Here is a 22,948-nt window from a genome sequence, read left to right on the forward strand (position 1 = left end):
GTGCATGTACTGTATTGATGCAACCTTAAGGTCAAAACAGTGACGTCCTGTCTGCAGTTACATGATACATATATAATTAATGGTTTACGTTGTTTGTATAAGTGCTTTTCTAACTGCTAGTTTTGTTTTAGACAGCTGAAATTTTCTTAGTACTAGTAGGCTGTAGTAATGACATCAATAGATTGCTGTCTGTATTTGTGCCAGTTTAGCACTTGTGTTGCTGAAATACAAGGCTTAGTGAATTTACCAAGATATACCACTTCTGCGTCTGATTCTGTATGACTAAATTTATTTACTCATATTGACAATACCATAAAAATATTGCGAGTAGAAGGTTGCATATAGCTCGAAGTTGCAGGTTTTTGTCTGACCCCCTTCACTTTCAGAAACTAATGTCAGAATGAAATAAACCTAAATATGGTGAAGTATTTATAGTAAAAAAAAAAAAAACGAAATATGAATTTGTTTAATCAGAAGAATTCAAATTAACGAAGGAGCTTTATGGCATAAATGAGTTCTTTTTGGCAGGATAAGGCTGGATTGAAAGTTTTTATAAAGATTGCTTCCAGGGCTGCAAGGTGGAATGAAGAGCGGCCATTATTTTTCAACTTTTGTACCACCAATCAATTCTACATTTAAATGTATTTACTCATATTTTCTACAACATCAGTCATGTTGAAGCAGCCTTACAAGTTACTATGAAGTAAAAGAATAATGTAACAAACACCACAATAGATATTTATAATATACCATATTTATTCAAGTATGACAAAGAAGATTCAAGTATAAGAGGCAGAATTTTGAACCAAATTTTTACCCACAAAGTGAAAGTGTAACTTATATATACTCAAATAATTTATAATTGCTTTGTACCACTTTAACAGGTTTGAGTTAGAGGTATGACTTATACACAAATAAACATGGTAATACTTTTGTAACTCTGCTAATGCTTGCTCCCAAAGCAGAAAGAGAGAGCTAAAAATGGTAAAGAAATTATGGCACGTCACATGACGGTTTGATTATGCAAGGAGAGCATATCATTATGATTTATTTAAGCACATATATGTATACCTATTTTATGTAGCATAATAAATGTAATTGTTTAGATAGGCTATGTATAGCCTATATAATATATCATATGTAGCTCAAATCGTTTGCAATTTTTAGTCCATTTCTGCATATGTTAAATGCTGTGATGTGGTTTGGCTGTATGTGCATATTTGGATTACCATCAAGACACAAACATAATCCACATTATGTAAATGTTTTACAATTTAAGGTTCTTTTACATAGAAATAATTGTAAGAGATATTGACATGTGAAATGAAGCAACAAAGGCCACATAAAAACACCAGCACTGAAGTAAATGGAATACAAAATTCCAATTACAACTTACCAATTCAAAGTGCCCAAACAAAATTTATTGAAGAAGCCCACAAGTCAGAAACAACAATAGTAATTGGAGAAACTGCTAGTGGGAAAACTACTCAAATTCCACAGTTTCTTTACAACCACAAACTAGCCAAAAGTGGCGTTATAGCATGCACGCAACCTAGGCGAGTTGCTGCTATTACTATTGCACAGAGAGTTGCACAAGAAATGAATGTTGAAGTTGGTAATGAGGTTGGATACTGTGTACGTTTTGAAGACTGCACCTCGTCGACAACAAAGATTAAATATATGACCGATGGAATGTTATTACGAGAATCTATAGGTGATAAATTGTTACTAAAATATAGTTTTATAATTCTGGATGAGGCCCACGAAAGAACAGTTCATACTGATGTTTTGTTTGGTGTAGTTAAAAATGCGCAAAAACAAAGAAACCACAAAAATTTGCCAAAACTGAGCTTAATCGTCATGAGTGCGACCATGGATGTAGATCACTTTTCGCAGTACTTCAACAATGCACCTGTGCTGTATGTTGAAGGAAGGCTACATGCTATCAAAATCAAGTACGCGGCAATTGATCAAAATGACTATGTCTGTGCTGCCATAGTCACGGCTTTGCAATTACACCAAGAAGCTAGTGCCAATGAAGATATTTTAGTTTTTCTTACAGGTCAAGAAGAAATTGAATCAGTCACACAAACCATAAAAGATATATGTTTAACATTATCTCCTAATCTTCCTAAGCTTCTTGTGTGTCCCCTGTATGCCTCTCTTCCTCATCATCAGCAATTACGTGCTTTTAAGACTACCCCTTATGGAATGAGAAAGTTGGTGTTGTCAACCAACATAGCGGAAACATCTGTCACAATCAAAGGTATAAAGTATGTCATTGACACGGGAAAGGTGAAAGCGAAAAAGTTTCATCCATCGTCTGGTCTTGACGTGTTGGCTGTGCAACGGATATCGCAGGCTCAAGCTTGGCAACGAGCAGGCAGAGCTGGCCGTGAAAGATCTGGAGTGGTGTACCGATTGTACACAGAAGCTCAGTTTGAGAAGTTTCGTGCTAACAGTGTTCCTGAGATTCAAAGGTGCAACATTAGTAATATGATTTTGCAGCTTCTTGCAATTGGAGTCAATGACATCCATACGTTCGACTTTATGGATCCTCCTTCTAATAATGCGATTGATGCTGCTATGAAAGAACTGAAAATTCTCGGAGGCATAACAGAAAACTCTGAAAAATTTTACCTGACCGCTCTGGGAAAGAAAATGTCATTATTTCCATTAGATCCAAAAATGTCAAAAACGATTATTTGTGCAATTGATCACCGATGTGTTGAAGAGGTGTTGAGTGTAGTTTCTATGCTGTCTGGAGACAGTATCATGTACATTCCACAGGGCAAGCACGATGAAGCCCAAGCTGTTAGAAAAAAGTTCGCAGCAAGCGAAGGTGATCATTTTACGCTGTTAAACATTTTCAGAGCATTCAAACAAAACAAAGGAAACAAAAGTTGGTGTTTTGAAAATTTTATCAACTTTCGTAACATGACCACGGTGTTAGATATAAGGAAACAACTGCGCGATATCTGCATGAAGGCGCACATCCCTTTGACATCCAACAGTAGAGATTTGACAGCATTGCGCAAGTGTATCGCTGTTGGATATTTTTCAAATGCCGCTGAATTGCAACCTGATGGTACATTTCGATCCGTTGACTCTGGTCAGACTGTTCATATTCATCCTTCCTCGTGTTTGTTTCACTGCAAACCGGCTTATGTTGTGTTCAGAGAATTAGTCCATACTACAAAGTGCTATATGCGTGATTTATGCGTTGTGGACCCAGACTGGTTGTATAATGCGGCACCAGAATATTTTCAAAAAAAGCTGAAAGGAAAGCGATAAAACGTATTTGATCCAGCAATCTCGTTGTTTTTATTATTTTCTAGTAAATGTGACGTTTTAATCAATGAACTTACTCATTTTGGTTTAGTCCGGTTATTTTCGTTAATCATCAGGTGCTTCAATTTTTTGCAATCTGCCAGCGCCTTAGACTGGAAGAACTTGTTTATTGATATCTTCCTCATATTTTTATCAAACTAATGTACGTTTTTTATGTATCGTAGAAGTACAATTCGTTTATACCGACACTTTTAGGTAGTGAAAAAGCGTTAATGTGGCGGAACCTCTGATTGTCCCCAATCCTTCTAATGGCCACAGTTTGTTGAGAAACCCCCTTCATGCGTTCTTTGTGCAAAATTGGATCTGTAGTGAAAAGAAAATTTGTAACTTTAATAAACAAACAAAATTGTCTGGTTGTGAAAAATTGTGTGTTTAAAGATATAGACATTTTAACGTATAGCCTGCTAACTCATAAAACTAAATACAGTAGGCTATAGTAATTACACAGATCCCACTTGCTTTATATTTTCTTATGCTGCTGTAAACATAAACTGGCGCTTCGTTATCAAATTCAGAGATAAATACACTCGTGTCTGCAGGCGAGGTGCTTGCTAAAGCCAAAAAAACGTTTAAGCGAGTGTTTGGTTTACATTTGCAAGGGCAATAAATTGTTATCAGTGTCATCTTTTTTGCGATGTTGGTCTCTATGAAAATACATCCTATTCACATAACTATAGTTGTTTCTAGAATATTAATTGAGATTAGCGTCTTTTGTATCCGCTAATAATGTGAGTGGCTTTAAATAGTCTTAGATCAACAAAATCTTCCTAGATTATTGTCCAGGATCGCCTCACCAATCTTGTTGAGAAATCAGTAATCAAAGCAGAGTGTACTCAACAGACCCTATTCAAAGAGAAACAGAGATTTTATTAGCGCCTTTCAAATACGAGTTACACGGAACGCAAACACTGTACAGAAGACATTAACAATCGAAAGGACTGGAAGCACCTAACAACCATGCTGTTTTCTAGTCAAGAACAACAAATTTTCACAACATCTCTCTTCTGTTTCAAAATATGTTTAGTCCCAAGGTACATATTTCCGCAATTGTTGAATCACTGTTCATATAGCAAAGTCGTTGCAGTCATGGCAAGTATTACGCTCTTGCGAGGAGGCTACGCCCGTTAACTGTAGCTACTTGGCACCCGTGATGAACATTACACCTTTGATTTCCAATATGATGCGCTTTTAAATGCAAACGGCAGAAAAGACCAAAAAAAACAAAACTTATCTTTGATGAATCGCTTCAGCTTCAAACGATGTCAACAGTATGATGCAGAGTGTTCTTGCTTGGTAACGCAAATAATCCACAATTTGAAAACACGATTAGGCCTACAGCGAATACCAATAAAAGTCATCCCACTTTGAAGAACAATACCTTTTGCGCGTAATGCACAGAAATGAGCAGTAACAATTCGACAACCACTTGTGTCAAACATTCATGGGGTTATTTCTGCATTTTATTCACACAAATTACGCACGTAGTCCAATGTAAAAAATTATCATAAAGTAATGTCCGATAAGCTGTATTTTGAATGTCGTCGTTTTGAAGGCTCCCTTTATCGAACATCTGTTGGTCTGGTTTTCATGTCCTGATTCAGAATATCCTTTTCTTAAACTTACAAATAAACCGACAATTGCGCGACACTAAATCGACATAATACTGTACTAATTTTGATAAATGTACAAAGTACGGTTGCATTGTTTCATGAAGAATACTGAGCGACAATCCACACTGTTCAACCCGATTTAAGGTAAGGAAATAAAGTAAGATTACAGTCTCGGCAATGACAATATTAGAAATAAGCACACACAAAAACTACACCGACCCTACTATAAAAGAACAATTCAAACATGTGATGATGTACAAAAAAACCGCCACACACAAAATTGATTTAAGTGCAGTATGAGAGTTTGTTCAAATATCATATGACGACCCACTTCAGAGAGGCAGTGTCCCGTCGTATCGCTTTATAAAGGTTGGCAAAAAATGTCACGGTTGTCCTCATAACGTAACAGCCTTCGAGAGAATTCACGTTGAAAACTATCGCCTCTAAATTAGTAGGTACCTTGCAAACATTTTGTTATTATGATTGAAATTGCTGTTGTACTTATTGATGAGCAAGCCATGAGGGAGTCTTATCATATGAGCAATATGAGCATGTCTCTGCAATACAGGCAGTTGTAAAAAAGCGACTTTACGTATAAGTGCAGTTCAATAGAGGTGGGTTCGTATACATAAAACCTTGTTGCACCTTTCTACGCATGTTCCAGAAGTTGCGGTAGCCCATGCCTATGAAGAAGAAGTGAATCTGAATGAACAATAGAGTGGGATTCTTGGGGGTGGAAATACCTTTCAATGAGGCGCTTTGTTTGTTCATCCACTGGAAAATGTCCTTTAGGTTCTAGACATAGTTCAATCCTGTCAAGGCGGTGATTGTAAAGCAATGCAAGGCCAGGAAGAAGAGACAGGCAGCCGTGCTGATCAGGCTTTAAGCCAACGGCCCTTTTAAATTCCTCGTAAAAACATCCACCCGGGTAGAAAAGTTCTGGTCTGTCCATCGCGTGCCTCCACTTTGTGGACAACCCGTTCTGCATCAAAGGTTCAACCAATCTTGCAGTTTCCGAAGGCTTGTTCAGTTCCGCCAAAACGTTTGCGTTGCTTGTAGTCACTTCACTGCTTTCTGTTTTCAAATAGTGGGGAATTTTTTCGGTTGTTTTCGTCTTCCGGAGCCGGATTTGGTCATGGGACTTCAAACCAAGGGGTCCACTATTATCAGGGGGCACAAGCAGTTCTGGAGGATGACCGATTTTAAGAACTTGCTGAGAAGGTTTCACTTTAAATTCTCGATATATTTCTTCCTGTAAACGGCGGAAACCTATATTGGGGTCAAGCTTCAATGTCTTTGTTGAGCCTCCTTCCTCAGAAACCTTGACAGTGATATGTGTAGAAGCCTTTTGAACGCTGGTAGTGAAAGAGTCGGTTGGAGAATTCGACCTAGTACTCGATGGACTTGTAGAAGTGGACTGCTGCAAATGATCTTCCGTGGGTTCTTGTCTCTTCACATGTCCTTTCATGTTAGCTAAGGTCTTTTCAGGAATTTCTTTACGTTTTGTGGACGAGTTTGGAGACTTTTTGGCAGTAAATTTCTGGGTGCTTTGTTTAATTTTCAGCACCCCCAAAGCGATACACTTCTTTTCGATCATGTCCGATACTTCCGCCACTAGCTTGTCAGTGTTAATTTCATCAGGGAAATAATCTTGTACGACTCGTTTTGCCTCTGATGTGCAATTGCTGTTTAATTCGGAACTGGAGTCCCCGTAAAACCAAACAATCTGCAACAAAACAAACGTCACAATGTAAAGAAAACTCAGGACTGTCGATTGCTGAAGCAGTCGAATATTCTCGAACCAAACAACTTTTCCTGAATCCTGTTTAGTTTAACAAGATGAAGCATGGCCAATCTCTGCATATTGTGGTGAACGTCTACCCATAAAGTAAAGTTAACTTTGACAGCTGAGAAAGCAACTTCACAAGTTTAGATCCTGATACACCGAGCGTTTTCATTACTTAATTAATAAATAGATGTCCCTTGGATGCATTCACTTTTAAATGCCCGAAGATAAAGTAATCGATTTAGATCTCCTAAAAACCCTCTAACATTCGCTACACCCTGATAAAGGCTTACGACTGTATGAAGTTGTGAAAAACATTGCCATCAACATATTGCAGTGCACTTGACACTAATTTCTAAGCCAAACGTTACTGTTTTACCACCCTAGAGTAACGTTGTAACATAATGTTAACACTTACTGAAATCTCAATTTCCTCTTGATTTTGATTCCACGACAAAGTGAACTGCAGTGGCTTTTTATCATATTCCTTCCCGTTCCAATAGAATTTCTTTCTGCATGAACCATTCGAAGATTCGATCTCATCGCCATTTTTGTAGCAAACTTTTCCAAAGCGATCAACGAGCCTGGTAGTTTCTGTCCCGCACCAATGACATCGGCGAGATGAGTCGGTCACCCTGCAGAGTTTCAACATAAGCTACTCATGAAAAATCTACACTATAAATAAGCAGATGAACGATTTACTAACAACCAGTAATTGTTCAATGTTCATCATGGCACACCGAGATCTTCAAGCTTTATTGGACTGAGCTTATTACATTATAGCTAATGGGGTAAAAAGAAGCTATTTTTCTAGGCTGATAATGGTTACAAATGAAATTGGCGAGAGCAATGAATGGTGATACAAATTTCAACTAGATCTCGGAAATCAAAAAAGTAGTTATAAAATATTTCAGGTGTAGTATATACCAAATTGGAAATAGGTGCTGCGATGGAAGGACGCAATGTAGTTATGAATCATTGAGAAAACTGGCAAAGATGACCTCAGGGTCGCAGGAGACTTTAAGGATGACCAAATGTCATATGATAACATTTTCCTGCTTTTCTTCATTCTCCACAGTCATGATGTCCTCAACTTACGTCATGCAATAACCTAGCTTACTGTCAACAAATAGGACTTTCTCAGACAGCTTTTAGAAAACATCCACATCTGAGACTTAGCAGGCTGAAACAGTTATATTGTCGTCAGGCGAATGCCAGACAATAAAATCCGTCATTTTTACATTGATTCAACCATTCGAATCATCTTACCCGTCGCCGGTATCTTCGCGGAGTGACTTAATCTGGTTTTTGAGGGAGTCCACCTCGGGTTGTAGTTCACGGGGTACCATAACTGGTGCATCCAGCGATTCATTTTTCGGTTCTTGGTTATCGATTTCTTCCAATGCCCCGCATTGCTAAAATTATGAGAGTATACGCTTATGAAAAAGATTGACTGTTATTGTAGCCTTTCAAAAGTATCACTACCTAAAGTTTGATCTCGTGTATTTAACATTAAATGATGTTTAAGGTAACCTGCTACTTTGCACTTTTTTGAAACGATAGTATTGTAGGCCTTAGTCTGAAAACCTAAACTCACCAAGCAACGAAAAAGACGCCTTTCAATAATTGCTTGAGCAGTGCGTTTGATAATATCGTCTGAACTCAACTCCACCAATTGAAAAGATTTCAAGCAGTACCGACGATAGTCTTCAACCAAGAATGGGGCAACACCATAGCGGTCAATAAAGACTTCTCCCATTGCATGAGCAAGTTTTGGTACGTAACTGAAGCGTTAAAAAAAATTATTAAATTAGAACCAAAATAATACAAGTGAAGCTCGGTAACAAATTTAACTGCGTTTTATTGCATGAAAAAAAGGAAACGATAACTTATTGTCTTGTGCATAACATCGTTATACATTATATAGCGACTTAAATAATTACGCTGCTAGCTATTTGCCAATAAAACTCAGTTACAATAAAGACGTATCCCACTACACATCTGCTACAGACCAAATGATATTTTACTTAACACACTTCCATGAACATTTTTAGTTTCACAAAAAGCATCACATTTCTTGCTAAAATTTATCAGTTTGCAAATCACCACACGTAGGCCTACCGTCGTACACAGATTAACCTACTTCATTTTTAAAGGCTTTCCATCACAGACTGGCAGACTGCCATCTTTATTGTAAGACAAATATCGCTGGGCAACCTCGAGTCCAACAGCCCACGGTTCAGGAATAAGATCTTCAGGGATTGTAGGCAGTGGCCTTCCATCCACAGCCACCAAGGCTACAAAATGATTATGCGCGTTCCCACTCCATGCTATGCAGAGGGGAGACCGAGTTGTGCATTCTGATGGCTCCAAAAGTGCTGGTACAAACAGTCCAGCATAATCTGCTGCGCTCTGCAATTTCTAAAGCGTAGAAGGTTCGTAAGTTTTTATTTGGCGCAACACGTTCTTTTGTTCAAAGAATCACTGTTTTCATGAACTTAAAGAAACAAGAAACACATTCTTACATTGTGCATCAATATAGAGCAATTTGTTTACGACAACTTAAAACGATGGAGAACTCAGAAAAGAAATGTTAGAAATTCATAAGTGGTGGATCTGTACAAACATGTCTAAAAAGACATTTCCATAAAGTCACCAAGTATGCAATGAGTTTTGTATTGTATTAGTTCAATTAGTCAGAAGCATATGAAAAGTCATTTGAATCTAACCAGCAAATTTCCTCTTTCTTTAAGGTATCACGTTGAACAATCATTAGAGCCTATTTGCTTTATTTAAGTGTTACATAGAAGAAGTATTCAGGAAATTGTTTTTCGTACGTTTTTACAGAAAGTCACGAGCCGTGGATGTTGGATAACTAGGCAAGTGATGTGAAAATTTTCCACACACTGCTTATTATCGCGAGTACTTATGCAGGCGACTGCAGTTTACATAGTAATTGAGCTAAGTTGATTTACTCAGTCCGCCCGTGGTCACGGTCCGCCCCGTTAGATCAGTGGTTACGCGCCCTGCTCAAGATCACGCGGCGCTGGTTCGACTCTCGGGGTGTGCGCTTGAGCAATGCATATTAGGACACCGCTCCATTCAGCGGCACCTAGTGAATCGGACAATTCCCCGGCAACAACACTTCAACAATCAGAAAATTTCACTCTGCCAATCTCGGTATCCGGCCCTGCGCCAAGAGCCTCTACAAGTATACGAAACTACCAGGAATAACCTACCAAGGCTTTGTCAGTCCGAGGATAAAGATTCAAAAACCAACCAACTCAGCAAAATCTTGATATTGAAAAATTGGCTAAGACATGCGGTTAATTACGTCAAGATGGAATATTTAACGTAATACATTTCTATACAAGTAAATAAAAAGAGTCCATTTTATTGTTGTTGTGTTGTCTTTTGTTTTACACTATAAAATGAAGGATAACATCGATTTGTAGCCTACCGTGACTGAGGAATGATATTGAAGAACACATCGTAGGCACACCACTTTTGTGAAAAGTGATGACATATCAAAAACATCTTGCAGCCTATCACAAAGGGATTAGTTTCAATTTCATTGGGGCATGGGGCTGTTCTGTTTCAAAGAATGCTATGGCATATTACTCACTTGTGGAGAATCAAAAAGTATAATAGGCCGTCTCAGAATGTTGGACAAAGCAAAAATGTGAGGATTTCCCAGAAAGGAGATTTCCTTTCCTTCAGTACTGCAATTAGGATCAGCTTCTTCAATAATTTCATTCCATTGATGCTCGTCAAAAAAGTTCTTCAAGAGTTCCTTCAGGGAATAAACACAAACATTTAAGCACACTTAGCTTGTGGACGTTTTACGAGAAGTTTCAGGATATCCGCCCATGAGTGATTGATTTGTATCTTTATCCATGACGACAAAATTTCTTTATAAGAAATCTCAAAAGAATTTGTAAATCAAAGGGGTTGTGCAGTAGTGCAGAATTTGACCAATTAAACGCACGGTTCTGCTCCGCGTATAACAAGACCAAGTTTCACTTTCAAAGGAGAGGGAAAAAATCTTGCAGAGAGAATTTTGTATCACTGTCAAATATCATCCTATTGCTGTCATCAACCTACGATTTATAATGTTGCATACTTCAAGGTGTTTTGGAAAGTGTGATGCATGGCCCCAAAACCGAGAAGACGTCATACAGTATACCGGTACGCTCTACGTAACTTTCATTTCACCATACAACGATTTAGCAAAGTGTTGCGCCATGGCACGAACAAATGAAACAAAACTGAGACGCAGGGATATCCCTGCTGAGACGATTCAAGAAAAAAAAATCCCTTGGGGTTTTTTTAAATAGGGGATTTTTCGAAACTTCCCTTGCGGGTAACCACCTATCACGCAGTGTCAGTTTGTGGATCAGTGGCAAATAAGGCAAATTGTGAAGACTAAAATACATTTTTCAAGAATAGTTTTGATTACGGCAATTTAAAGTTTAAAATCCCGTGTAAAGCCAAGCGCTTAGCACAGAGACGAATGCAATTTTCAATTTGTTTTTTAAACAACTAATACAAAATATAGTTTCGGGAGAGAGTTTGCTTTTTTATACCAAAGACAGGCAAGACACAACAATACCACAGGGTTGAGCATTACAACAGTATATATTTTACATATTTACAAAATAGTTTAACATTCAAACGTTTTCGGCTTAACCTAAGCCCTCATCAGGAATCTGAAATATTAATAAAATGCAATAAATTTCAACTTCTTGAAGGTAACTAGCTAACTAATTGTAAGCATCAAGAAATACGCAGCGGTTAAAAGCAATAGTGTGGAAAACAAACAGACGGACGGAAAACAAAATTACATTAGAAAAAGGCAACTACATGACTACAAACAAATTAGCACCACAGGGAACGTGATCCATCTAACTTAGTAAATGTTTAGTAGAAAGGACGCGCCACCAGCAAATAATTGTTTGTTTAAATTTGGGTTGTAGCGTTTGATTAATAGCGCTTCCTGAATTTTTGTGTCAAATTGGGATTTGCCTTTGCGTAAAATTTTAAATGAGTCAGCAGAGAATTTTCGATTTGTGCAAAAGGAACACTCCATAATATGGTCTTTGATGGCACTTTTCTTTAAGTCTCTAAAGTTCAAATGCTCCCGTACTCTCGTGGTCAAATGTCTGGTGGACATACCGATGTATGTCAATGCCGAATCACACGGACATGTAAAACTGTATACGACATTTGAACAGAGAGGCGAAGGCGTCTGGGACTTTAGTTGAAAATACGAACTGATTTTGAATGTTTTATAAACAGGAAAAACGTCCACATCAAATTTACTTTTCATAAACTGTCCGATTTTGCGAGCAAACGTTTTAGAATCTTTTCCCACAAACGGAATGGACAAACAATGCTTCATATTTAACTCATTTTCAGCCTTTTCTTGTTGGTCGGAATTCGTGGAGATAAAGCGATTCAATATTTTTTCAAAGTATAATTTTGGATAACCATTATTATAGAACATTTGTTTTAATTTCTCTGTTTCAATATTAAAAAGAGCATCATTACAGCAAATCATTTTAGCCCGAGCTAATAGGCACATGATCAGACCAGATTTCCATTTCGATGGGCATAGTGCATCAAAATTCAAAAACAAACCAGTATGGGTTGGTTTGCGCCAAACCCAAGTATCAAATTCGGTAGCATTAATTTTAATTTCAACGTCCAAAAAAGGCAAAGTTTCGCGTGCTTTTTCAATCGTAAATTTGATGTTTTTATGTTGAGAGTTCAGCAATTCCAAAAAGGCCGCACAAGACGTCTCCTTATTAAATACCGCAAAAATGTCATCAATGTACCGTAAGAACAACTTTGGGTGAAATGTAAGACGCTTTTTAAATAGTTTTGTTTCTAAGTGTGCCAGAAAAAAATTAGCAATAGTAGGGCCCAATGGAGATCCCATGGCAACGCCGTCAATTTGTTTAAACAATTGGTTTTTATACATAAATATGCCTTCGGTAGCTAAAGTCATTAACTTGACAAATTCGAGGTTTTATTCGAGGTTTTATTTGTATTATATAATGTTTATGAACCCTGATGACAGCAGAACCGCTGCTGGCGTAACAAAGCTTCAATGGCAACAGACGTAACGCAAATGAGTCTCAAGTACTTTTATTCGTGAGTTCGAATTGAATTTAGATTTGGAATTTGAAAAGTAATCTTATGAGTCTGAGTCTATTTTCAGTAATATTATGAGTCTCTGTCTGAGTCTGAGTTAATTTTCAGTAATATTATGAGTCTCTGTCTGAGTCTAAATTAAAAACATTTGACCACGAGAAACATTTGACTTACGAAAAACATTTGACCACGAAAAACATTTGACCACGAGAGTACGGGAGCATTTGAACTTTAGAGACTTAAAGAAAAGTGCCATCAAAGACCATATTATGGAGTGTTCCTTTTGCACAAATCGAAAATTCTCTGCTGACTCATTTAAAATTTTACGCAAAGGCAAATCCCAATTTGACACAAAAATTCAGGAAGCGCTATTAATCAAACGCTACAACCCAAATTTAAACAAACAATTATTTGCTGGTGGCGCGTCCTTTCTACTAAACATTTACTAAGTTAGATGGATCACGTTCCCTGTGGTGCTAATTTGTTTGTAGTCATGTAGTTGCCTTTTTCTAATGTAATTTTGTTTTCCGTCCGTCTGTTTGTTTTCCACACTATTGCTTTTAACCGCTGCGTATTTCTTGATGCTTACAATTAGTTAGCTAGTTACCTTCAAGAAGTTGAAATTTATTGCATTTTATTAATATTTCAGATTCCTGATGAGGGCTTAGGTTAAGCCGAAAACGTTTGAATGTTAAACTATTTTGTAAATATGTAAAATATATACTGTTGTAATGCTCAACCCTGTGGTATTGTTGTGTCTTGCCTGTCTTTGGTATAATACAAAATAGATATGTAGATGTTGCAACAAGAAAACACAACGTAGAAATTTCTAAAGGTAGATATTCATTGCAGTTTCTTTTCATTGGTATAGGTCAGGGCAGAGGTCACCAAACTACGGCCCGCGGGCCGGAACCGGCCCGTGAATTGATTTCATCTGGCCCGCCACGTGCTGAGGAAATAACAACTGCTGCGCTACAACTGTTAAGGAAAAAAGTTACCAAACTTTTTGTAAATGACTGACGTTGCTGTTTATCATTAGGCCATCACAAATGGGGATAACCTAAGCTAAATTTGGAAAGATGTAATGTTTTTTCAAGAGCACGATGCCCTGTAGTGAATCACAGCAGAGGATAAATTTTCCAACAACCTTTCGATTTTCATCACAACTTTGCTATTCCACCGCTGACTTTGTCATTTATTGTGCTCAATTCAAGTCAATGGAGATTCTAAATAGTTGTACATCTTTTCGCAATTTGCACCCGGCCCGCAGCTGTTAATCTCACAGCAATCCGGCCCTCAGAGAAAAAAGTTTGGTAACCCCTGGTGGTATAGGTTAACAACTAAGTACCGGTATGTCAGTAGTCTTGGCAAAAGGATACATACCATGTATTTAACACGATGCTCCTTCAAATGATCGTGAAGGTTTGTTCTTAAGCCATGCCAAAACAATCCTAAGCCTATCAGAGCTCTTGACAAAGCATGAAGTAAGCAGTGGCCATCTCCATCGGTATGAATAGCAACTAGCCTGTTCTCACCATTGTGAAACTCTTCCAAACGATCTGCAGGTAAAATGCATGTGGGTGACTACCTCGTTGCTTCCAGCTATCTGCTGTGTTGCATTTGTGATTCGCAGTGCACTGTATAGTGTATATTGTCACAAAGGACTCAAAATGAAACAAGATTATTCTGATAGCACATTGCGTAAGGAATCAGAAAAAAAATACCACACTTCTTCAATCTTCGTGGCACTATAAGCTAACGATTGGTACAAATGTGTGGTAGGCTACAGTTCAACTTATATATTCAGTATTCATATCTATCTAGTTGTGCGTTTCTTTCTCACCAAAAAGTCGTTTTAGATAAATAAAACTGCCGGAGATGTCTTTTCCATATCCTTTAACATTGATATAATCAGGAGATATCTTGAATGATCGTCCACCCAACAACTTTCCACAGTTGACCGTTTCATCATGTCCAATATCTTTTAACAGTACAGGCCTGAAAAGTACCGCATGCTTAGATTTGCTTAACACTTTGAGCATTAGTCAAATAAATATATCAACAAAAGCTAACTAGGTGACATTAAAATGCAAGAAAACATACCATGATCTGAATTAAGCTACCAGGTGAAATATCTGCAAAACAAAAAACAATATCTGCAATAGTACACATCCTACACATAATAGCATTGGTCTTTAAAACTATCTTACTTTCCGGCTTTGTTCATTCCATGTTTCGTCAATAATGGAGACAAAAGCTTGCAGGAACAGTTTGATTGTCCATTTACCTTTACAAAATCTGTTATAGAATTTGGTATTTGGCGTAGAGGTGTTTTCTGCAAATAGGAGTAAAAATTAGATTTCTTTAGTGCTGAAAGACTGTTTTACTAACTACAAGTATATTTGATCATGGTAAATAAACACAAACGACTATTTAAGCAAATTTGATAAAATCCTCATTAAAATTAAATCGAACTTTATTAATATAAATACTCACTATATGATCAAGTTTGTAAATTGCTAAAAAATTAAAACATCTATAGGCTAGTCAATATGAAAATTAAATTTATGCTTTGTGTTTAAGTGCCTTAGCCCTTAAGTTATTTCCATCATAAAGTACAAAATTTATCACTTCTCTTCCACAATGATAATTACCATGATAAAGTAAAAATGCCTTTTCATACCAGTAGTTATTATCTTATGACATTTATTTTACAAAGTTTATGAAAGCAATTCTTTGGAAAAGTAGTAAAAACAAGCATTTGACGAAATAAAGCAATATATATGGTTAGACAAATACATTTCACATCACAGTTGATAAACTAGGCATTGTTTTTCTACACTGACACAAATAACAACCAACGGCCCCCCAAAAATAAATTCCATGTATGTTTAATGCTATGTTAACTCCATACGGTAGTTGTAAAACCTAATTTTATAAATATTTCTTTATTCACAAAAACTTACCTTCAGCTCAGTTTCATATGTGTTGAAAAGAGTACTGATGTAGTGGGTTTTTAAGCATTTAAAACAGTCCACAAAATAATCTTGAGAGCTATAATGCAAAGGTGTCTGCAAAGTAACTTTCTCAGTCAATTTAAGACATTACCAGCAAACATGGGACAATGGAACTACAGCTACCGCAAAATGATTTCGGACCTTTCTAAATTTTCAAGAAAAACAAGCATTTTGTATACAATGAAATTTTTTAATAAAAACTATCACCCTTTCTTAATAATTTGTCATATTGCAATATTGCATTATTATAACCTTCTTCACATTTTTCACAATCTTCGCATTGTTAGTCACAATGCTTATTGTTAGTGGTATGATCTGATGTAAAACACACAGCTACAAACCTGGCGTAAATTTTGATAAAAAGGTCCGAAGTCATTTTGCGGTAGCTGTAGATACACATATATAATCTATTGACTAATTCTTTAATCAACTTCATTTCTGCACTCTCAAGTATCAGTACAACACTTTAAGTTGACTCCCTTTCTTGACTTGATTAGTTGAGGAAATATTGCATCCTCAGATTATAAGGGCCTTAAAAGCTAATCCTGGTATATATAATATACATTTATCATGCTTGTAAAAGGCTTCAACAAGTATTGCAAGCTTAGTCAGTGAAAAATTCTGCTTGCACTTGTAGTATATACTTCTGGTGGGAAATTTTATTTACTTGGTGTCATAGAAGAGCTCTGTGTAGAAACATTTTACTCATTCAAAACAGATTCACTGCTTTAAATTTAATTTAGCAAAAAAAAAGTACCAAGTGCCAGTACATTGTACAACATTCATTGTTCTTGATTTCATTCATGCATGGAAAAGCTCTCTCTTTAAATACCTTTAATCAAGATACAGTATTATATTCTAATATAAATGTACTGTAATTACAAAAGATAAAATAAAAAAAATATATATAATCAATGACAACTGTGAAAATGGGCATGATGTACCACATGGATATTGAAATAGCAAGAAAATGATAGCAAACAAAAAATACACAAAAGCAAAAAGGATGAAGTCTGCTCATAGGCTACCGGTTAGGGTGTACCAAAAAACCTTACTTTCACTGATCTTGCTGTTGGCTGGCAAAAAGTTGTCTTTGGGGTCAAAACTAATGCTAATATAAAAAATTTTAAATTTCATTGATGTTTGACGCCTATTTTCTTTACGTTTCCATGGAAACAACCCAAATTTTTAAAAAATGGCGTAACTTGAAAACCACTATAGTTAGAAAGCTCTAATACACACCAAAAGTTCCAGAACACCAATATTCCTATGAGTGTTTAATACATTTTATGGGTCTAGGTAATGTAGTTTTTTAGATATTTCCTAAAATAGCGTTTTTGTAAAAAATCTAGTTAATTTACTCTAAAAATTATTTTATACAAATTTTTGCTATAGCTGGCTAAAGTGGCAATGTAACAATCACACAGTAGTCTGGCAATGTAAACAAAAAATTAAAGTATATAATTGACTAAAAACTTAAATTACCGGTATACAATTATACATACAGTATATATATATGCAGTAAGCAATACTATTTTACTTCCTTTGACAATGCTCAAGACAAAAGGTATACCAGTGGTCAGGTACCTGTGTAGCCGTAATGTGATATGCATTGTTTTATGCATCATATCAATGGAAATCAATGTTGCTTGATTTGTAGTTTTTACAAGTACAGTTTCATTCTTTTTTTAATAACTCTTTCTGATGATGTAGCAACTGTGGCTTGTTTTTCTCTCAATCCTTTGATATGATCTTTAAAATGTTTTGTTTTGCTGTAGAATTTCAGGTGAGTTTATCATAAAATTCAGTAAGAAGACCCAATGCTCGTTCAGATGCATCATTGACAACTGGGATTGCTTTGATTATATTTCTTACCTTTAAGTACAGTAGATGTTTGTGCCAAAACTTGGGATTAGCTGTTAAAAAACTTGTATCTAATTTGAGCAAATTGAACCAAGTCCATGAGTCTTTTCCTATAAGGTTGTGGAGTTGAGTTTGTTGTTGAAGAACTGGCATTTGCTGGATTCTGGTTTTTGGAAGTTACTTGATTAAAATGCTCCATCATACTTTAAAAGTTCTCTAGCCATTTTCTGTTTCTGAGTGAAGGAAACATGATCACTGAATAGTGAATACTGCAAAAATAACTAGGCGCTCAGAAAGGTACTACAAATGTTTACCAAACTTTGTCAAATATGCTGAAGGTATTTCAATAAAAAGTGGAGGTATAGTTGCAGAATATTTTTGCATCTCTCATATCATTCCTCAACTGGCAATGTAGTTTTAAACCACCATTGATTAGAGAATCAAGAAAAGTGGATGTAGTAAACCAGGGCTCTATAATCTATATGATATAATACCAGAAAAACTGCCAGGATACCAGACAAGTGTTCCATTTTCAAGCTCCAGGAGCATCACATCATGCTCATTGGATGAGTAGAATATCAATAATATATTCTTTGAAAATATCTTCATTCAAATCACAATTGCTGAAGTTAAATCTGGTATCTGAAGCAACATTGAATGAAATCTCATTTCTGGCAGTTTTTCTAGTATTTTATCATATAGAGCCCTGGTTTACTGCATCCAATTCTCTTGATTCTCCAATCAATGATTTAAAACTACATTGCCAGTTAAGCAATGATATGAAAGAGATCCAAAAATATTCTGCAACTATCCCTCCACTTTTTATTGAAATACCTTCAGCATATTTGACAAAGTTTGATAAACATTTGTGGTACCTTTCTGAGGGGTCTGCTACTATTCGGTGAGTCCGATTCGGTGAGTTCCTAATTTCTAACCCCTAACCTTAACTCCTAACCCCTTACCCTAAAACGGCAATGATAATTAGGCTACGGTACCCGATAATTTAAAAAAAAAATTGAAAAAATCCCCCGTGAAGGGATCGGACTCACCGAATCGGACTAACCGAATCGGACTCACCGAACCGGACTCACCGAAACGGGCCATTCCGCTTTCTGAGCGCCTAGTTATTTTTGCACTATTCAGCAATCATGTTTTCTTCACTCAGAAACAGAAAATGGCTAGAGAACTTTTAAAGCATGATGGAGTATTTAAATCAAGTAAACTTCCAAAAACCAGAATCCAGCAAATGCCAGTTCTTCAACAACAAACTCAACTCCACAACCTTATAGGAAAAGACTCATGGACTTGGTTCAATTTGCTCAAATTAGATACAAGTTTTTTAACAGCTAATCCCAAGTTTTGGCACAAAAATCTACTGTACTTAAAGGTAAGAAATATAATCAAAGCAATCCCAGTTGTCAATGATGCATCTGAACGAGCATTGGGTCTTCTTACTGAATTTTATGACAAACTCACCTGGAATTCTACAGCAAAACAAAACATTTCAAAGATTATTATCAAAGGATTGAGACAAAAACAAGCCACAGTTGCTACATCATCAGAAAGAGTTACTAAAAAAGGAATGAAACTGTACTTGTAAAAACTACAAATCAAGCAACATTGATTTCCATTGATATGATGCGTAAAACAATGCATATCACATTACGGCTACACAGGTACCTGACCACTGGTATACCTTTTGTCTTGAGCATTGTCAAAGGAAGTAAAATAGTATTGCTTACTGCATAAATCTTTTCAGGTATATACAATGTATGTATATACTGTATGTATATATACCGGTAATTTAAGTTTTTAGTCAATTATATACTTTAATTTTTTGTTTACATTGCCAGACTACTGTGTGATTGTTACATTGCCACTTTAGCCAGCTATAGCAAAAATTTGTATAAAATAATTTTTAGAATAAATTAACTAGATTTTTTACAAAAACGCTATTTTAGGAATTATCTAAAAAACTACATTACCTAGACCAGTGGTTCTCAACCGGGGGTCCGCGGACCCCAAGGGGTCCGTGAAGCGATTTCAGGGGGTCCGCGAAAGTTTCCGAGTTTTCTGCACGATTGATAAATTACAAAATTTAAAAATTGTTTGTGCTTTGTTTATGTATTAGCCTACAGTGATTCTCAAACTGTAAGTCGCAACGCACTGTTGCGTCGTTTGAAATTGCAAAGGACATGGCATAAAGGTTTGGTTTCTTAACTAAAAGTATCATATAGGCTAAATGACTTAAACCTTTCAATAAGGCTATGTAGACCATGTTCAACTTAATTCTTTTGAGACAGCATGATCAATGATTAACTTAGAAATGCAAGCGTTAGTCAGCAGTCCCACTACTCACAGCTTTGCAATGACTGCGATTATAACGAATTAATATTGATTACAAGTTTAAAAACGGGAGAAATTCTTTGTAACGGTCGCAAGTATTCTATTAACTTTTGATTAAATTTATAGAAAAACATCAAATGAGCATATACATTATTGATGTTTCATCTTGTGTGCCAACATAATTAACATAATTTCGTCAATCGCTAAGTGCATCGGGAATTCAGCAGATTATTCTAAGTGTGTTCTTAGAAACTTATGTAACATATGATTCCATAAGGAGACGCGATATAGGCTACGAAAATTATTTCAAATATAAATTTTTAGGGGTCCGCGACCGCTTCGAAGGCATCAAAAGGGGTCCACTAAGACAAGAAGGTTGAGAACCACTGACCTAGACCCATAAAATGTATTAAACACTCATAGGAATATTGGTGTTCTGGAACTTTTGGTGTGTATTAGAGCTTTGTAACTATAGTGGTTTTCAAGTTACGCCATTTTTTAAAAATTTGGGTTGTTTCCATGGAAACGTAAAGAAAATAGGCGTCAAACATCAATGAAATTTAAAATTTTTTATATTAGCATTAGTTTTGACCCCAAACACAACTTTTTGCCAGCCAACAGCAAGATCAGTGAAAGTAAGGTTTTTTTGGTACACCCTACTACCGGTACATAAAAGTTAACAAAGTTATCTAAGTAGTCTAATGGAAATTCTAAAATCAGTCAGTTACAAATTAGCTAGGCTATGTTAGATGTAGAACATCTATCATACTCAGAATTAAACAATTGAAATGGCTTACCAAACAAGTATCATCTGGACAAGTTCCACAATAAATCTTATGTTGTTTGATATCACAACTGAAGACTTTTTTATCAAACTGTGCTGCATTTGTGGAATTTAAGATATTAACCAATAGCTGTGCTTCAAAATCATAAGTATCCGACATTTTATTGTTTAATTTAAATAAATATTAACATTTACAAAGTGCTCAAAGCCATATCGAAAGACTACAGGAAGCTGAAAAAGATAGCTTGCATTAATGTGAAGAAAACAAAGTATTTGACTGTAAATATTGGCAGTGGCTATTTGACCGGCTCCGGTCTTTGAATCTGAAACACTATTTGACCGGTCATGACGTCACTACATAAGCGCTTTTTTCTTTTTCTCTTTCAAAGCAACAGACGAGAAGCGCCGATATAAGTTCTAACTTCAACACGTATTCTTCAACTCAGTCCGTGGCGCGTGCGATACGTCTCGGGCTGCCAATCTAGAGGGGATGAGTTCGATACTATCCGGAGGCATTCTTTTTTTCATTTTTTTTTTATCTAAATTTTGACCCGAAGCGCATTTATGTGGTCAATTTTTAATTTGAGTAGCCTACAGTCCAAGTTAGTTAATAGTTCTCAAGTATAGTTCTCAAGTTAGTTATATACAATACTTCTTTTAAAAGAAATGATAATGGTAAAACCATTTTTTAAAGAAGTATTGTATATAACTAACTTGAGAGAAAAATGTAGGGTCGTTCGGCAACACACGTTCACTTATGACGATCAGAAAATTACCAAGAGAAATTCTCAAATTCCAGCAAATTAAAAAAACTCTAACATTATTACTCACATTTGAAAAGACATAAAAAATGGGCTGTAGGCTACTCAAATTAAAAATTGACCACAAAAATGCGCTTCGGGTCAAAATTTAGATAAAAACAAAAAGAATGCTTCCGGATAGTATCGAACTCATCCCCTCTAGATTGGCAGCCCGAGACGTATCGCACGCGCCACGGACTGTGTTGAAGAACACGTGTTGAAGTTAGAACTTAGCCTATATCGGCGCTTCTCGTCTGTTGCTTTGAAAGAGAAAAAGAAAAAAGCGCTTATGTAGTGACGTCATGACCGGTCAAATAGTGTTTCAAATTCAAAGACCGGAGCCGGTCAAATAGCCACTGCCGTAAATATTCCTAAAATATACCGTACTCATTACACATCAAATAAAAACATACGACATAGAAATCAGTTTAAATATCTTGAATCATAAAGCAAAGAAACTAGATCAGCGAGGGAAGATCAATAGATTAGTGACATAAAGCAAATGCAGTACTAACAAATATACACAACATAATGCAACTTTAGTGCTTGTTGGTTTAGGCCACCCATGCCCGATGGTCAGAAACATCTCTCCTGTATTTCTTTTTCATAAAATTGTAGGCTGCTTAATACCTACAAGGCCCGCAACTTTATCATCATCTTCAAAATTCAAGCTACATCACATGGTATTTGTAAAACAGGTATATGATACCGACATTAAAACTTCAAAATGCTATTACCACATTTTACATGCAATTATTAAGATGAACTTTCAAAATCATATAAACTAAGCATTTTCACAATCACAATGACTTGTTATTCGGCATATTCAAACTCCCTGCTTCAACTAATCAGCAAACTTTAACTTGTTTGGTTAGGCCATAAAATAGGTATAACATCTGATAAACTCAGTCTATAACTAAACTCTGGTGCTTATTATCTCAATTATTCATCAGCAAACAAAAACACAGAAAACTATCACAAACTTTTATACAAAAGTTCATTTCTTTACCTAATGCAACTCAACTGCAAGAAGGATCTAACTGAACAAAGTGTGTTGGTAATCTGCACCAAACAGCACAACAAACTGAGCTAATTTTTGCAGTTTGCCATGATGTTTTGTGTACTGAAAAATATTCCCCAGAGGTACCGTAGCCAGCAACGCCACTTATTTAAGTTCCCCTTGTCAAAAAATAATAAACACACCAGAACCAGAAGGTGCATCTGTAAAACTCTAC

General features: G+C 36.2%; 2 protein-coding genes across 2 annotated transcripts; one reads left to right on the forward strand and one right to left on the reverse strand.

Annotated features, from left to right (window-relative positions):
- Positions 1-1,315: 1,315 nt before the first annotated feature.
- On the forward strand, positions 1,316-4,008 carry LOC145783261 (ATP-dependent RNA helicase DHX33-like). The gene has a single exon (XM_082595081.1). The coding sequence runs from the start codon at positions 1,324-1,326 to the stop codon at positions 3,292-3,294; it is 1,971 nt and encodes a 656-aa protein (XP_082451207.1). The 5' UTR covers positions 1,316-1,323; the 3' UTR covers positions 3,295-4,008.
- Positions 4,009-4,197: 189 nt separating this feature from the next.
- LOC145783449 (deubiquitinating protein VCPIP1-like) lies at positions 4,198-21,140 on the reverse strand. The gene is made up of 11 exons (XM_082595326.1): positions 20,927-21,140; positions 15,870-15,974; positions 15,114-15,238; positions 14,747-14,901; positions 14,287-14,462; positions 10,373-10,540; positions 8,891-9,168; positions 8,345-8,531; positions 8,017-8,162; positions 7,166-7,382; positions 4,198-6,687 (listed from the first exon to the last, which is right to left on the reverse strand). Exons 1-11 carry the CDS (start codon positions 21,071-21,073, stop codon positions 5,611-5,613), a joined length of 2,781 nt encoding a protein of 926 aa, XP_082451452.1. The 5' UTR covers positions 21,074-21,140; the 3' UTR covers positions 4,198-5,610.
- Positions 21,141-22,948: the final 1,808 nt, after the last annotated feature.

This window comes from Aplidium turbinatum, chromosome 14 (genome assembly GCF_918807975.1).
Source record: "Aplidium turbinatum chromosome 14, kaAplTurb1.1, whole genome shotgun sequence".
Taxonomy (NCBI): Eukaryota; Metazoa; Chordata; class Ascidiacea; order Aplousobranchia; family Polyclinidae; genus Aplidium; species Aplidium turbinatum.

What these genes read in the sequence shown, in the direction of transcription:
- LOC145783261 (XM_082595081.1), top strand. Translation starts at nt 1,324, where the DNA reads ATGAAGCAACAAAGGCCACATAAAAACACCAGCACTGAAGTAAATGGA.
- LOC145783449 (XM_082595326.1), bottom strand. Translation starts at nt 21,073, where the DNA reads ATGTCGGATACTTATGATTTTGAAGCACAGCTATTGGTTAATATCTTA. An exon ending in CATATGAAACTGAGCTGAAG is followed by an intron (nt 15,239 to 15,869) that starts GTAAGTTTTTGT and finishes TCCTATTTGCAG; the next exon opens with AAAACACCTCTACGCCAAAT. An exon ending in GGAATGAACAAAGCCGGAAA is followed by an intron (nt 14,902 to 15,113) that starts GTAAGATAGTTT and finishes GGTACTTTTCAG; the next exon opens with GCCTGTACTGTTAAAAGATA.